The sequence below is a fragment of the Argentina silus genome, assembly GCF_951799395.1.
Source record: "Argentina silus genome assembly, chromosome: 1".
In the NCBI taxonomy this organism is placed as follows: Eukaryota; Metazoa; Chordata; class Actinopteri; order Argentiniformes; family Argentinidae; genus Argentina; species Argentina silus.
The window spans coordinates 28,560,839-28,575,838 of record NC_139655.1 but is presented as its reverse complement, the minus strand read 5'-3'; the positions used below and the strand labels follow the sequence as shown (position 1 = coordinate 28,575,838).

Below are 15,000 nucleotides of genomic sequence, written 5' to 3'. Positions count from 1 at the left end.
GAGGGAGGGGGAGTCAGAGCTCAGCATGGATGACTCCATACATTCCCCCCCCCCCCCCCCCCCAGACCCCCCGACACCCGACGTCACACACCAGCCACTTGACTGGACTGGAGAGACAAAGAAGAAGAATATTCAGAAAAAAAACAACTCCCAATACTTGAGGCATTTGTTATTGTTTTTTCACATTTGATTTTAGATAATTGCAGCTGTGTTCTGGTTCCCACTGATGACTGTGTCATTGGCTAATGGCATTGGCCTTCATGGGATTCAAGGGATCGACGACTAAGCCCAAGTTGCCTAAGCTCTGTGTGATTATTACATGGTATCTCCCAAACCACTGTGAATGGGAACAGTTGGGGAGGAGGCCAATGGGGAACAGGAGCTCTGCACCAGTTGTTGTGGTCAAATCTAGGTTGCTTAGAGGAGGGATATTCTAGTCCCAGAATTGCGTTGGTGCATCGGCCCAATTTTTGATTTCTTCACCATAGACTTTAAACTTCTACTATAGGTACTGTAAGTGAACAGGGATAATTCATATAGACAACGTGAAGATGATTTTAATCACCTCTGCTGTATTTACAGTAACCACGGCTATAGCTAAGAATGGCATTCTGTATTTCATATAGGTACTCAGAGAATCCGATTTTATGATTCTCCAAGGTATTATTATATTCTGCGAACACACTTGAGGTTCACCTATAAAACCGCATCCCTGAAGGAATCTATCATAGCTCCATTAACACGGCTTCTTTATCCTCCTCTAGTTTCTCCATCATTAATCATCAGTCCATCCCTCTGGGCTTAGATCTACTCCTCAACTCTCTCTCTGTCTCTGGCTTGGTTTCTGTGTGTGTGTGTGTGTGTGTGTGTGTGTGTGTCAAGTGCTTGTGCACATGCGAGAACATGATCTTGTCCAAAGTCAGAGTTGTGTGTTATTGTGTGTATGTGTTTTTGTGTGTGTGTGTGTGTGTGTGTATGTTCATCACATATTTAGAAACACACTTACTGTGCGTTGATGTGTATGTGACAACGTAGTACTTATGTTGTAGTGATTAGAAGAAGGCCCTATCAGGATGACATTCCGAGTAGACAGCGAATCACATGAATTTGAGAGGAGCAGAATATCAAATTATAGAAAAAAGGCTTTTAGCAGGATGCAGTAGGCTTTTATCTCAGAATCACCATCTAATAAGATCTAATCGTATTATTCTCTCACCGCTAGCTTTAATCAGGCAACTAGAAAGCAGTTAGCCGTCCAAATAAGCAGGCAAAGATAGCCACAACAAAATGTGTCTGTTCGTTTGTGCTTCATCTACACTGCACTCAAAGTGGTACAAAGGTAAACATTTTTCAAGAGAAACATCACACCTTATGGAATACAAATGTAGAATTGAAATTCCATTTAGTACAATTCTACTACATTGATTAGACAATCACATTTTTGTTTGTCGCAAAGTTGCAAAACTGTATTTTGATAAGTTTGATAATATGCACAACAGTGGAGGCTGGCGGAGGTAGAAATCGCAGGACGGGCTCATTGTAATGCATAGAAAGGAATAAGTATTGGTATCAAACACACCATGCATTACAAGCCTGTCCTCCGATTTCTCCCTCCGCCAGCCTCCGCTGATGCAAAATAGTTTTAATGTGATATCAAAGAAGTGACATTGAGAAAGGTGGGAAAGCTCTGGCAGCTCCCATTTGTGTCTGTAAAGGAGAGTTGTTTGTTTCTGTTTGTTGGGAGATGAGTTTGTTTGCTCCCCCCTCCCTTCCCCTCTCGCTCTCCGTCTCCTCTCTGTCTCAGGAGATGTCTTTTAATAGTATGGAGGTGACAGTTTCCTTCTGTCTGAGTACAGGGGTGACAGTTTGGTACCTGTCCTGCTGAGTACACTTATGTGAAATGGCACAGCAGACTGCCTTCTCTCTGCGCGGGAGTGTTGACTCGCTCCCTGCTTTTAAAAAATGCACAGCCTTCTAATGAGCAGAGGGAACCTGGAGTGCAGTCAGCCTGCAATATGATCCACTTTCTATGAGACAGCCTTTAATATTTCCCTAAGAGTTATCATAGGAGAAATGAATTTTGGGCTGCCACAGGGAAATGCTAAATGGAGCACAATACCAGCCTTGGCAGCGCCACTTTCAGAAGATCATTTATGGGCCATAATGGAGAAAATTATGACTCCAACAGTCATAAAGCAAGTGCAAACATGAAGTCCCTTGGACAGGTTTTTGGACAGAAAAATCTGTTTATGTGCGAGAAAGAGCGGTCAGGAAGACTTCTAAGGTATACTTAGCTGGTTTGTTTGGTAGTACAGTATACTTAGCTGGTTTGTTTGGTAGTACAGTATACTTAGCTGGTTTGTTTGGTAGTACAGTATACTTAGCAGGTTTGACAAAAGACAGTTTGAAGCTGGAAACACCAGGCATAGTAACTATTCACTAGCTAGTGACCTGAGCTACAACACTCTGAGTCCATGTTTCCCATCCACTTCTCCTCTATTGTTGCCCAGTTGTTCACTCTCATTCCAGTGAATAGTCTCTTAGCCCAAGTGATAATTGCATTCCTCAATGACTTCATGCTGAGACACACACAGTGACACTGAATCGCAACCCACTTATTCCAAGAGAGTGTGTTCTTTGGGTGGAAATGAGACAAAAACAATATGACAAACTCCATTTCTTGGCCTCCTTTGACATCTAAGAGGCTACTGTACAGTTGTTTTTTCTTTTCCTTCCACACGTGTTTATTCCGTGGTGGATAATTAGATTTGCAGCCCCAAATGAGAGCTTGTGGCTGAATTTTGAGTTATTTCCAGCATGGATGCTTGGTTGTGAGGGCAAACACATTGCTGGGCTATGCCAGATTAACGTATCAGTGAAGCAGCCCACCACATCAGTGAGTCGTTCTTTAGGATTAATCCTCAGAGAATATCTGAAGCACTGCATGATCACGAGGATTAACATCTTTGAGGCCTCTGATGATATTCCAAAAAAGAACTCAAAGTGTCCTCCAACTCACAATAAGCTAATGCCTGCAACATGCAAATATGCAAGGCTCTGTCTGACCCAGGTGTCTCTGAACAACACTCAATTCACATATTGTGTTTATATGATAATGAAGTGGTCAGCGAATGTTAATTAGAATAGTCAAGTGTTCTAGCTGCATCATCAGACAGGAAGCCTTTCATCCCTTTCTATTGGTTTGTTCCCTTTGAGACTGCAGTCGGTCACTTCAGAAGCCTTTCACTTGTTCCCCATACAACAGCCCACACCTGCCTAGCTTAGCCTATGCTAATTGGTCTAGGCTAATAATAGTGATGCTAAGATATCTGTGCTAAAAGTCTCAGTGGTGCTATGGCCTATATAACAAAGGGGTTCAATTGGGATGTTTGTGTACTAAGAGTGCGGAAATAAAGTGTACGCTACAGTGTCTCATTCTAAGCTGAAGTAGCTCTGTCCCTCTTTAACCCCTGAATACGACTGCTCAGATGTGTTACGAATTCTTACAAGTATGAACAAGGATGCTGAATGCTTAAAGAAATTGATGTGCCTTGTTTTGTTTGTGTGTGTTTGTTGCTGGTCTGAATACACTGCCTGTCAAACCCAGGGTATTCCTGAATAGTCAAATCCGTCTTTGTCGGCATGTTATTGTCCATGAACACAGCGCTTCAGCCTTGTAGATTAAATGGAAATTGCTCTCTGCTGGGATTGCTGACTAAAGCTGTAATACTGAGAGGCTTGGATAAGGGACGTTTTAAAGAGCAGGCAATTGTCATAATGATGACTGAGAGCAAAAATCCCTCCACTGCCAAACTATTTTAAATGTATGCCCTCAGAAGATTCCCTCACATGAAATAGCGTACTGTCGCTAGCTAGACAACACAGGTCATCTTAATTGGAATCAGTAGTCTCATGGGGAGTATGTACAAAACCAATGTATAACAAAAGGACTTTTTAAAATAATAACAGCAAGCCGAAAACAGCAAAGTCTGGAGCTGACGTGGAGAGGGCTCTACTAGCTTCAAGTTCCTCAGAGGACACTGACAGACAAACTGAACTGCTCCCTACACATTGACTCAGTGATCAAGAAGGCGCGCCAGCATCTCTTCTTCCTCAGACGGCTGAGGACATTTCGTATGGCCCCTAAGATCCTCACCAACTTTTATAGGTGCACCACTGAGAGCATCCTGTCTGTCTGTATCACCGCCTGGTATAGCAATTACACCACTCAGGACTGTAAGCCTCTACAGAGGGTAGTGAAGACTCCCCAATCCATCACTGGAGCTACACTCCCTGCCCTCAAAGACATCTACACCAACAGGTGGAGGAAGGAAGGAGGAAAGCCAACAAAATGTATTAAAGACCCCAGCCACCCCAGACAGGGACCGCTCACCCCCCTCCCGTCTGGCAGACGATACCGGAGGACGAAAAGGTTCTGTGGCAGCTTCTACCCCACGGCCATTAGACCAATGAGTGGTCAGCTATCCTGTTGAACACTGACTCTCACACACACACACACACCACTGGCTGCTATTGACTTTCATATGGACCTTACTGCTGCTATCTGTTGGATCCTTTGCACTACAGACAGATATTATTGTACTTACTGTATTTTGCACTGCATAGTATTATTACCACCTACTTTATATTGTTAATTGTAATTGTTTTGCTAATAACAAGTATTGTACCAGTATTGTGTGATTTGATGATTGTAGCTACAGTAATCGGCCTTTGTCCTCCTTTCTTCCATTGAAAAAAACAAAACAATGGTGTTGTCAAACCATAGCCAATGTTGCCTGTAGTGTGTATTCAACCCTTGGCGATCAATCATGTCAGTTGTGACAGCCTGCTATATGCCCAATCCTCCTGGGCTGAGGGAAGCGGGGCTACATGCAGACATGAGCAATATGCTGGGCTGGTTCTCAGTGCCAAAACACCCCCCCCTCTTCCTCACTCCACCACACCTGAGAGAGAAACTTCAATATTGACCTACATCTCCTTCAGAATAATTTGGCTGCTATTTTTGTCCTGTGCTTAAGTATGCTCTGCTGGTTGTGATGGCTGGATCGGCACTGTGTTTGACATTTTAACTAATGTTCCCTGCCCCAGGCTACGGTGCCCAACATGGGTCAACCCCCCCCCCCCCCCCCCCCCGGAGTCTGCCATGGTAATAAGAAAACTGGGGGAATGCTTTTTTGCTCTACGTTCCACGTTTTGCATTAGAATCGGAGTGGGTTTTGTAAGGGTACGGCGTACTAAACGGTATAATGATTTAAGCCTTTTTTGGAATAGGGGAAAAGGAAAGAGACATTCTTTTGAACTAAATAGCATATAGACTACGGCGTGCTTTGTTGCTTTCAGTATTCTAATCTATTCACAGCCTTCTGACTAGAAGCCCTATTTAAAAGCATCATTGATCATGGCCCTAATGGAAGGCACCAGCCAAATGCGGTTCTCACTGAAGCCTTGAGTGCCAAGGTTCTGAATGAGGCTATTCTCACTGTAGAGTTTGTCAACAGCTGCTCCCACTGCTGATAACTTCTCCTACAGTAACTCTGACTCCTCTCTCTATCTGCCTTGTTTTCCTTTCTCGCCCTCTCTCTCGATCTCTCTCTCTCTCTCTCTCTCTCTCTCTCTCTCTCTTGCTCATCTCACCTTCTATGCCGTGACTAACACCTGTCTCTCTACAGTAGCGGTGTGTTATCTTCGCTTGATAAAGGCTGTGCTCTAAGGAGGGCCCAGCTGTAGCCCCAACATCTCCTGTCAACTAATGGTGAGAGAGTGACACAGTATTAAATACGCCCAGGCACAGTAACCCTATTATGAATGATGGAATCCCTATACCAGTTAAACCATGGGGTTATCATTACTTTGATATTATATTTCAGGAAGAGTTTGGCCCATGAATGTTTGATGAGGGTATGCATAGGGAAAGAGAGAGAGAGAGAAGGAGAGAGAGAGAGAGAGAGAGGAAGAGAAGGATGCTGTGATTACTTGCTGCTGAGGTAGCACTGCATTACACATGAGGATTTGGAATGGCCCAGATAAAGTAATCTATGATTAACTGGGGCGCGGCAGGCTCACTACCCCGGGAACAGCTGTAGTCAGGGGCGAATTACAAAATTATGGGATGTCCAAACATTTTAGGGGGGCGGGAGGTGTCTGTTGGAACAAGGCAGGAAAGGTGACGGTTACGCCTTGCAGGAACCGGGAGAGGGAGCAGGGGGCAATTAAGTCGAAATTTCTAGTCATCACATTTACTGTGGAAATGCAGAAATAATCCTATGAGGGGTGGGTTTTGGAGGGGGAGGAGGGGGGGTAGGTGATCGCGATCGCTGCAATGATTGCTGTACCAACTGTCCAACGGGATAACAAATCAAATTATGAAGATGGACACCGCGGCACTGGCCCGCCGCTGTCTCAAATTGATTGCCAGTACCAGCAGCTGATATTGCAGGGCCTGCTCTGTCACAGTCTATCAGCACTCATTATCACCAGGGGAACCGTCTACCCTCTGTATGGGTAGGAAGCCTCTGTCCCTACTGCTGCTACTGCACAGGTATAGACACCTCCACACTGGCCAGGCTTTATATTACTGTCTGCTGTGCTATTTACCTCATGTTTACCTCACAATTATACAGTAAGTGTATAATTATGATCATTACCAGATATTTTACTCCTGTGGATTCATTGAAACAAGCTCTATGTCAGGGAGAGTTTCATTTTGATGAAGTACAACTGTCATCACATCATTTTCATGTAAACATAGTTGGTAAATATGATCTGAAATAGGGCTGTAAGGTAAAGCGTTTCCTCAATCAAAGTGAGTATGGCTGACTTTTAATCATTGCCTTTATGGCTCCTTACCGGGCCCCGGGAAAGGTTGTCAGCAGCGAAATGAAACTTTTTAAGGGAGCATGAATCAGCTTGCTGCTCTGCCTCCTGCAGTAGATTTCTCCTATACTTACGTTCCAGTACCTGAGAAGTAATGGTTGTGTGCACACCCTTGAGAGATGTGGATTGTATTTCAATATTGAAGACTCGCTGTTCTCCCCTGAACTTCCAAGAGCTTGCTATTTTTATCTAAGAATGATTACCTGAAACAGCCTGTCATTGAAAATCATTTTCATGTCTTTAGATGGTTACTCCGCTCATTCAAAGATCTTCAATCGAGGCAGAAGTTTCCTAATGTTCACTGGAGAGTGATTGGACTTTGCATCAGGGGCCACTTATAGAAAATGACTGTGGTTTTGGAGTTGAATTATTACTGAGGTTTCAAAGGTGACACAATTTCAAAAGGAGTACTTCCATGGCCTCTCTGTCATGATTGCACATGCTGTATAATTTCAAAGATGATACACCCTGACAATGTTGTCTCAAGGGGACCTACTCTTGAACATTCAACCATTTCTAATGGAGCACCAAATATGGCTACCGTTCATATAATTGGCCATTTGAAAAGGGATGCTTGTTAGTTCCACTTTTATGCCTGAAACTGTCTGTTTTACCCTTTACCATTGTGTTTTATTACATATTTCAACCTTTTGTCCCATCATTGCTATTTTACCTTTGACATTAGATACCCTTTTGAGGTAGACTACAAGCTTTGTCCTGGTGGTAAAGCTTAATAAACACAGCCCTTAGAGTGTGTGTTCCAGAGCTAATGAGCTAAGACTGCCAACTGGCTCCTCAGGTGTCTTCCTGGTCAGAGACAATGTTGAAAGGTGAGAGGATCCCTCAGTCAATCCCACACACAGGAGTCACCTGTGTCCTGGTGACTCCTGAAAAGATACATAATGTGCACATACAGTAATGTACATACACACACACACACACACGCACGCACGCACGTACACACACACACACACACACACACACACACACACACACACACACACACACACACACACACACACACACACACACACACACACACACACACACACACAGATACACACTAACTTATCTCAAGGTCCCTAGCTGTGTTCTGTGTTATTTTGATCAGCTATGGTCATACTCAGCCAGATTTAACTGCACATAATGAGGCATGACACATAAACTATACTTTTTAGAACAAAGTAGTGAAAGTATGGACCAGGGTCATATCAAAAGAAGTTTCCTTTTAAATCGTTCTGCTCTCATCATAAAACTTGTCATAATGCAATGTTAAAGTTTAATGACCCAATTCAGCTTTGCTTCCAAATTGCCTGTAGGTCCTTGCCCTAAGCATTCCAGTGAATGCATCATAGTGATTGCTTTCTAACCAGACACAGGGTCTGTCATGGCGCAGTAGCACTAGCCACCAAAGATATAATTTAGCGTTGTGATGGTATGAATAGTTTTCATTTTCAACAGGCTTCACGGCGGTGAAATATTTACGACATGTTTGACCTGTCTTTTGTGAAGTGGAGTGAAGAGCCTTGTGATTTGGAACGTCTGGGGTCGGAAACACTGCGGGCTGACTCATCAAGGCAGGAGTTCCAGTGATTAATCAGCCATTGAGATTCCAATGATTTCAGTGTGCAATCAGAGCAGTGTGAAAGGTACCGTCCATCTTCAGCCCGCCCGACCCCTGCTGAGAGGCAGGTTAAGGCTGATAGGACTGACACACACACTGATTGTTATATAATTCTATTACGTTGGACTTTATGTGAGTCTTTGTCGTGTGATTTCATAAGCCTTTTGGTGCAGTCATTAAAGGATGCCTACCGCCAACTTCGATGGTGGTGTCCATGTATACCGAATGTGCCAGTGTTAAACTTTTGTTTTGTTATACAGTACTGTTTGTACAGGGGACTGACATAAGACTTAAAGAAGTTTTATATATTTAGTTGTGAGAGGAATGGGGACATGCTTTTGCTACAGTGAATACGACTTCAATGTAGCTCTGCGTCCTTGAGATCATTCTTCAGACAGATTCAGGGGGAGGCCAGGGTACTGTAGGTGGCAGTCCTTTTGCTTTCACACAATGGTAATCAGATGACTGCTCAAAGACAGGATTACGCTGATTATATTTTCACCAGTTCTGTCTTGCTAATTATTTTGTCTTTCTGGGATGAAGCTCTTTTATTCAGCGGCAAGTCGAGCAACACTGGCAAGAATGTTCCGGGCGTTCAAATTAGTCATACAAGCCAGCAGCAAGTCTCATTCACCTCTATGTAATTAAAATCAGTGTAAGAGTCTCTCTGAATACAGACCCAGTAGCATACCAAGAATAGGACCTCCCTGACAAAGCGTTTGACATCTGTGGAACAGGCAAAATGAAGCCATTCCATTCATACCTTTTGTTCTTATTATGCAGAAGCTATCTCACTGAGCCGGCTTTTGTAGTATTATAATTACTTAATCTATGCACTCTCCGAGTGAATGACTGTGTGTGCAGCAGCGTCACTTTGTTTCACCGCTCAGAGGAGATTCAAAGCAACTGTTGATTCCCTTTTTTAAGTGACCATAATGGAGATGTTGAATAAGATAAACAACACATGATAAACACCAGTTGAGAAAACATTTTGGGGTCCCTTTTAAAAAGCACAATATTTAAAAAATAGATGGATTTTTATTGGCATCGATTATGGCCTCTGGTGTTTCCTTATTCACCAAGGTAGCGCTTTTCCCCAGATAAGGGTGGCAGGATTATGCTACGTATCCCGTAACGCATTACAGCTGTGTGTGGACCACTCACTCTATTGTTTGCTGTCTACAGCATAATGGGTCTGGGCAACACTTAACTGGAACACAGGCCCATCAAGGGAGGCAGATAAGGACCCGGGAATCCACTCCAGTCAATAACCGGAGAGTGCCAAGTTCAGCTTTGCGGTTCTTTTTATGAAGTACATCTGTTGAGTAAACAAATGAATCCCGGAGACACGATCCCCACACGATGCTGCTGCAAGGGATAATCGTACATCAAGCAGATTAATATCAGCTGTCTCCAACAGGAAATAAGAAGGTTCCTTCCAGCGATCCAGGCTCGATAACCCCAGGCCTAATAAGGTGCTGGGTAATGCATTTAAATTGCACTCTGTGTGCAATTGGCTCTTTATGCATTGACATAGGCCGTTAATGGGGGGGAGGTTCCATTTTGGAAGTCCATCTTATTTCCAGTTGCCATAAAAGTATTATATTAGGATGATAATACGTGGCGGAGAGCCAAGGAGTCTGGGAGCCAAGCTCGTCAGTGAGATATGAACCACGAGATGGCCATAGCAGGGACGGCTGCCATCTTTAATGGCTGACACCTCAGAGTAGGAGCTAAATTAATCTCGGAACCCAGAATCACATCTCTCCATTGGAGAGTGACTTAGTGAGACAAGGGATACAGCAGAGCCTTATGAAGATGTGAGAGGTTAGGATGAAAACAGGCTGTTCAGTGTCCTAATGGCCTGTGGGGCTGCTGGTGCCCTAGAACAAGGACTTCTGAGATCTATTTAGATGCTCAGATAATGGTTGTTTAACTACGGCAATGGTCCCATGTCCTTTATGTGTGTGTGTGTGTGTGTGTGTGTGTGTGTGTGTGTGTGTGTGTGTGTGTGTGTGTGTGCGTGTGCGTGTGCGTGTGTGTGTGTGTCAGAGAGATGGAGGGTTTTGTAGAGAGGTTTTCAAAGAGAGTTCTTGAGTGTTTGTGTGTGTGTGTGTGTGTCTGTGTGTGTGTGTGTGTGTGTGTGTGTGTGTGTGTGTGTGTGTGTGTGTGAGATGGAGGGTTTTGTGGAGGTTTTCAAAGAGAGTTCTTGAGTGTTTGTGTGTGTGTGTGTGTGTGTGTGTGTGTGTGTGTGTGTAATCTCCAGCTCGAAGACCCTGCAATGTACTGTACCACAATCAATACCCAGAAGGCTGCAGTACCTTGGAAAAACGCAAGACAAAGGAACTTACTATTATGCCCCTACTTTATAGCACCTGAGAAATGATGTGTGGCCTGTAGATGTATCTTGGCTCTGCATCTAGACAAATAGGTCTGGACGATAAATAGATGACTACACAAACTGCATGGAGTTTGAACTGGCCCAAAGTAAAGCATTTTCCCTGTAAGACATTAATCTGGTCATGCACAGATGGGTTTGGTTTAATATCCAAATAGATAAAATAATGAGATGAAGTGGAACATTTGAAAAGGAGATGGAAAAATTGATTGGCAGAGATGTGTATTCATGTATCAAATTTGTTTCTTTTTTAATACTGTCATCCCAATTTTCTAAATGTACTGTACACTTTTTCCCTGGCACAAAATACCCTTCACAATGTCCGTTAAAAATGTTGTTGTTGTTTTTCCTGTGCATTTCAATAAGGTATCTCCATCCCCAGTCCTCAATGCACATGCTGTCTGCTTGATTTCATCCTTGTATTGTAAACCTTGACTGATTTAAACATAAACAACTAAATTAATTAACTCCCCTGCCAGTCAATGACATTGATGAACCTATTAAGTACTATAGGGAGAGGAAGACCAGCAAGCACTGCAATCTTGGGAATGGTCTGGGAATGTTCAGCTTCAAATGTTTGGTCTGAGGTTTTGGGGTTCTGGTGGGAATTTTTCTACTGTACATTTGGGCTTGTGGGTTCTGACAGGGTTCTTCTCCATGGGTTCACAGATCTTCAGGAGATGCTGGCTGGTGTTTAAGAAGGCTTCCAGTAAAGGCCCCAGACGGTTAGAGAAATACCCAGATGAGAAGGCAGCTTACTTCAGAAGCTTTCATAAGGTAAACACTAAACACAATGTACATTTAATTCAACCATTATTTATCTAGACTAGTCTCATAGACATGAAAATTCTTTTTCAAAGCACAAAGCCTTGAATTCCCTATTCTCCAGGGAAAAGAGAGATGCGCAATTAGCATCAGCCTTTTGTAACCCTTGTTTTTTTGGAGCACATGGGGTGGAGTTAGTATTAGTAATCACCTAGACCCTATTCAGTCTGAACTAGTAACTGGGTTTGAAGAGTAAACAACAAAAAGTGAGTTTGTGCGTCACACAGTAAACATTGTTTAGTTACAGCCCAGTGCATGAATCCAGATATTCATTCTTAGCTGGAGGCCAAGGATCATATTGTTATGTTAGATCCCAGAAATCCTGTTATAGAGTTTGAATGAATAGGGTCACTACAAACTGTCACTATGTTTTACTGTGAAATATCAGTCAAGCCCCATCTACCCCACTGTTGTATATGCACCTCATTGGATGTCAAAATGATATTATGTCTGAGTATGAAGGATACACCCATGAGACAGAGTCACATTTAGACTGCGGACAAGGCCAGACAAATGCTTATTTATCAGCGCTGTTTGACCCTTGAATTAGCATCCACCCATCACAATCTAGTCACAGCCTTCATGTTTAGTCAGTGACAACCCCCTCCACGATTTTACCCCAAGCCAGTGTTGCTATTCTTGAGTACTACTTATATACCGCTTAAGCGGGAGAATCTTATATTCCATACTGTATAAATCATGTTTTGTCTTCATCCAAAACTGCTACACTTTGGTGTCAGATATTGTAGTTTAGAATCCATTAAGAGACATTTGCTACTTTATCTAGATCCTCTGGGGGCCTTTTTCTCCTTTTGAGGAGGATAATCCTGAATATAATATCTCTTTCCCCGCTTCTTAAGCCCTTTGAAAATACCCCAATTAGGGCTCATTATCATGGTGGAGGCAGATGATCATAAATGAGTTACACGCTGAACAGCCCACTGTGGTAATCAGAGGAGATGGGACTCCAGATAAGGGACTGTGACACCGGTTTTTTGATGTGGCTGTATCGTGTTGTGATAGCTCCTTTAACGCTCTGTAACTGACTGCCTAATACAGTATGATTACAAAATCTGACACCGGATCACCTCATGAAGGGACTTTGTCCTATTTGAGGTATATGCGTGTGTGGGACTCAAATGTTAGTGTTAAATCTTCTTAAAGTGCAGTGATCCGCACCACCGAACCCAAGTTACCTACACAGAACTATAGGGTCAGGATAATCCATCAGAGTATGTGTTGTGAATAGAACCGCTGTCTGTGCCATGTCATATATCATGCATCATCATTGTCAGGCGGAGCCTCCCGTGTGGGGTACCCCCCCCATACACACATCAGAGGGGTGAATGATGACTACACACATGCACTAGTGCACCTGATAATGTATCGCCACCAAGCTGAGGAATGGTTCCGTCTGAAAGTTTCACACAGAAGGCCTGTTTAGAGGGAAAATAGGCTGCTTTTGCCGATTCTCTAAAAACAACACTGAGTGGTTTTGTTGTTTGCACTTGAAGGGTTCTGTGGTTCGCATAGCTGAATAATTCCTGAATATTTTTTTCAACAGGGCCCACCTCTTGAATTGTCACTTGTTTACTTGATTTTGGATGCCTCTTTCTCAAGAGCTCTTGACAAAGGCAACCACAGCTGAAAGACAACAGAGCCGTATTTAAGTCTTGAGTGGAACAGGTGTGCCCCTTTGCTATGCATGCATAGCTGTTTGAATGCTCTGATGAAGGTGTTATGGGATTTCGTTTTAAGAGCCATATTTTTGTGAGTGAATATGTCTATACTTAAGTGCAAATAACCACTAAACTGTAGAGCACTAACTTTTAAGGGAGATTATACCAGCATTTTTTGTTTAAAAAAAAACAGGGGTGAGGAGAGGAGAGGAGGGGAGTGGAGAAGGGAGAAGAGGAGAGACAGGTCCCATCACTACTGATTCACTCTGTGCAACACACTAACCCCCTCAGGCTGAAACTGTGCTCAAATCTCTCTCTCTCTCTCTCTCTCTCTCTCTCTCTCTCTCTCTCTCTCTCTCTCTCTCTCTCTCTCTCACACATACACATACACATGCACATACACAGAGACAGACAGACAGACAGACACACACACACACACACACACACACACACACACACACACACACACACACTTACTGTACAGTGTACTACACACACACACACACACACACACACACACACACACACACACACACACACACACACACACGGCTGACTAAACACCAAACCCCAGAAAACTCCATTGCTGATGTGGTCTCTACTGTCACTTGTCTGTTGGAATTGAGTTCCAGGGGAAGATAGGAATTTCTGCTTCACCACATTCACTTCCTCACATAGAAAATGCTCAGATGTTATCAGTTGGATTTCTTCGGTGGAGCATGTGGGATATGAGTAAAAACCCAGGTTTTGCACATCCTTACCATTACATTTCCTTTTGCTACGGTTGAGAATAGCCTCACGAGATCGTACCCACACACTTGTCACAATAAGAAATGCTGATCGTATTGCAACTAACGGGCTGGCATATTCATTTCCTATAATGTTATCGAACACAGAAAATCGTTCCTCCCCCACATACGTAGCATGTTATTATGCCTCCGTTCAGGGCTTTAACAGGCAGGTTTTACCACTCTACGGGCAGGCAGCCCACCTAATTCATTCCCAACAGTCTGGCATGAGGCCCACCATTTGCTGGGAGCAGACTACAATAATGTAATGGCCCCTTATCTCTCGGAAAGGGAACACAGAGTGTATTGTGGAATAAAATGGCCTATAAATGCAGAAGATATTCAATTAAATGTAATCTTCTCTTTTTTTCTATTTGATCACTCCAGGAGTAAAATGATTTAGGTGCTTTTGATTCTCGTCCTCTGTATCGATCGGAACTTTAGTGGTCGTGACCAAGGTGAAGTAGTGGCCTCAATCACTTCCTTGTTTAAGTAGGGGCCAGAACCCCCTGAATATCAAACTCCCATTTAGGAGATTTAAAATGATAAATCTAGCTTGCGCTTCTTGATGTGGTGCATAACTTTGTTATTTCAACATAGTGTATTTCACATTACAAATGGGCCAATTGCATGATTTCCAAGAATGTCCCTGAATATGATGTTAATAGTAGCACACTATCCACTAGGTTTGCTTTCAGTAGGTCACATAGCACTAGCCAGATAGATGTATTATGAAAATAATGAAGATGGAAGACTTTTTAATTTGTTTCGGTAGTTTTGAGTACAGCTCGC

The 15,000-nt window shown here is 43.2% G+C and overlaps 1 protein-coding gene across 1 annotated transcript in view; it reads left to right on the top strand.

Moving 5' to 3' along the window:
• Nucleotides 1-15,000, top strand: part of dok6 (docking protein 6) — a gene marked incomplete at its 3' end in the record, with an annotated part of 40,608 nt that overhangs the window by 6,020 nt on the left and 19,588 nt on the right. The window contains exon 2 of the mRNA XM_083684620.1: nt 11,586-11,693. Coding sequence (XP_083540746.1) covers nt 11,586-11,693 — 108 coding nt within the window. The remainder of the gene's footprint in view (nt 1-11,585; nt 11,694-15,000) is intronic.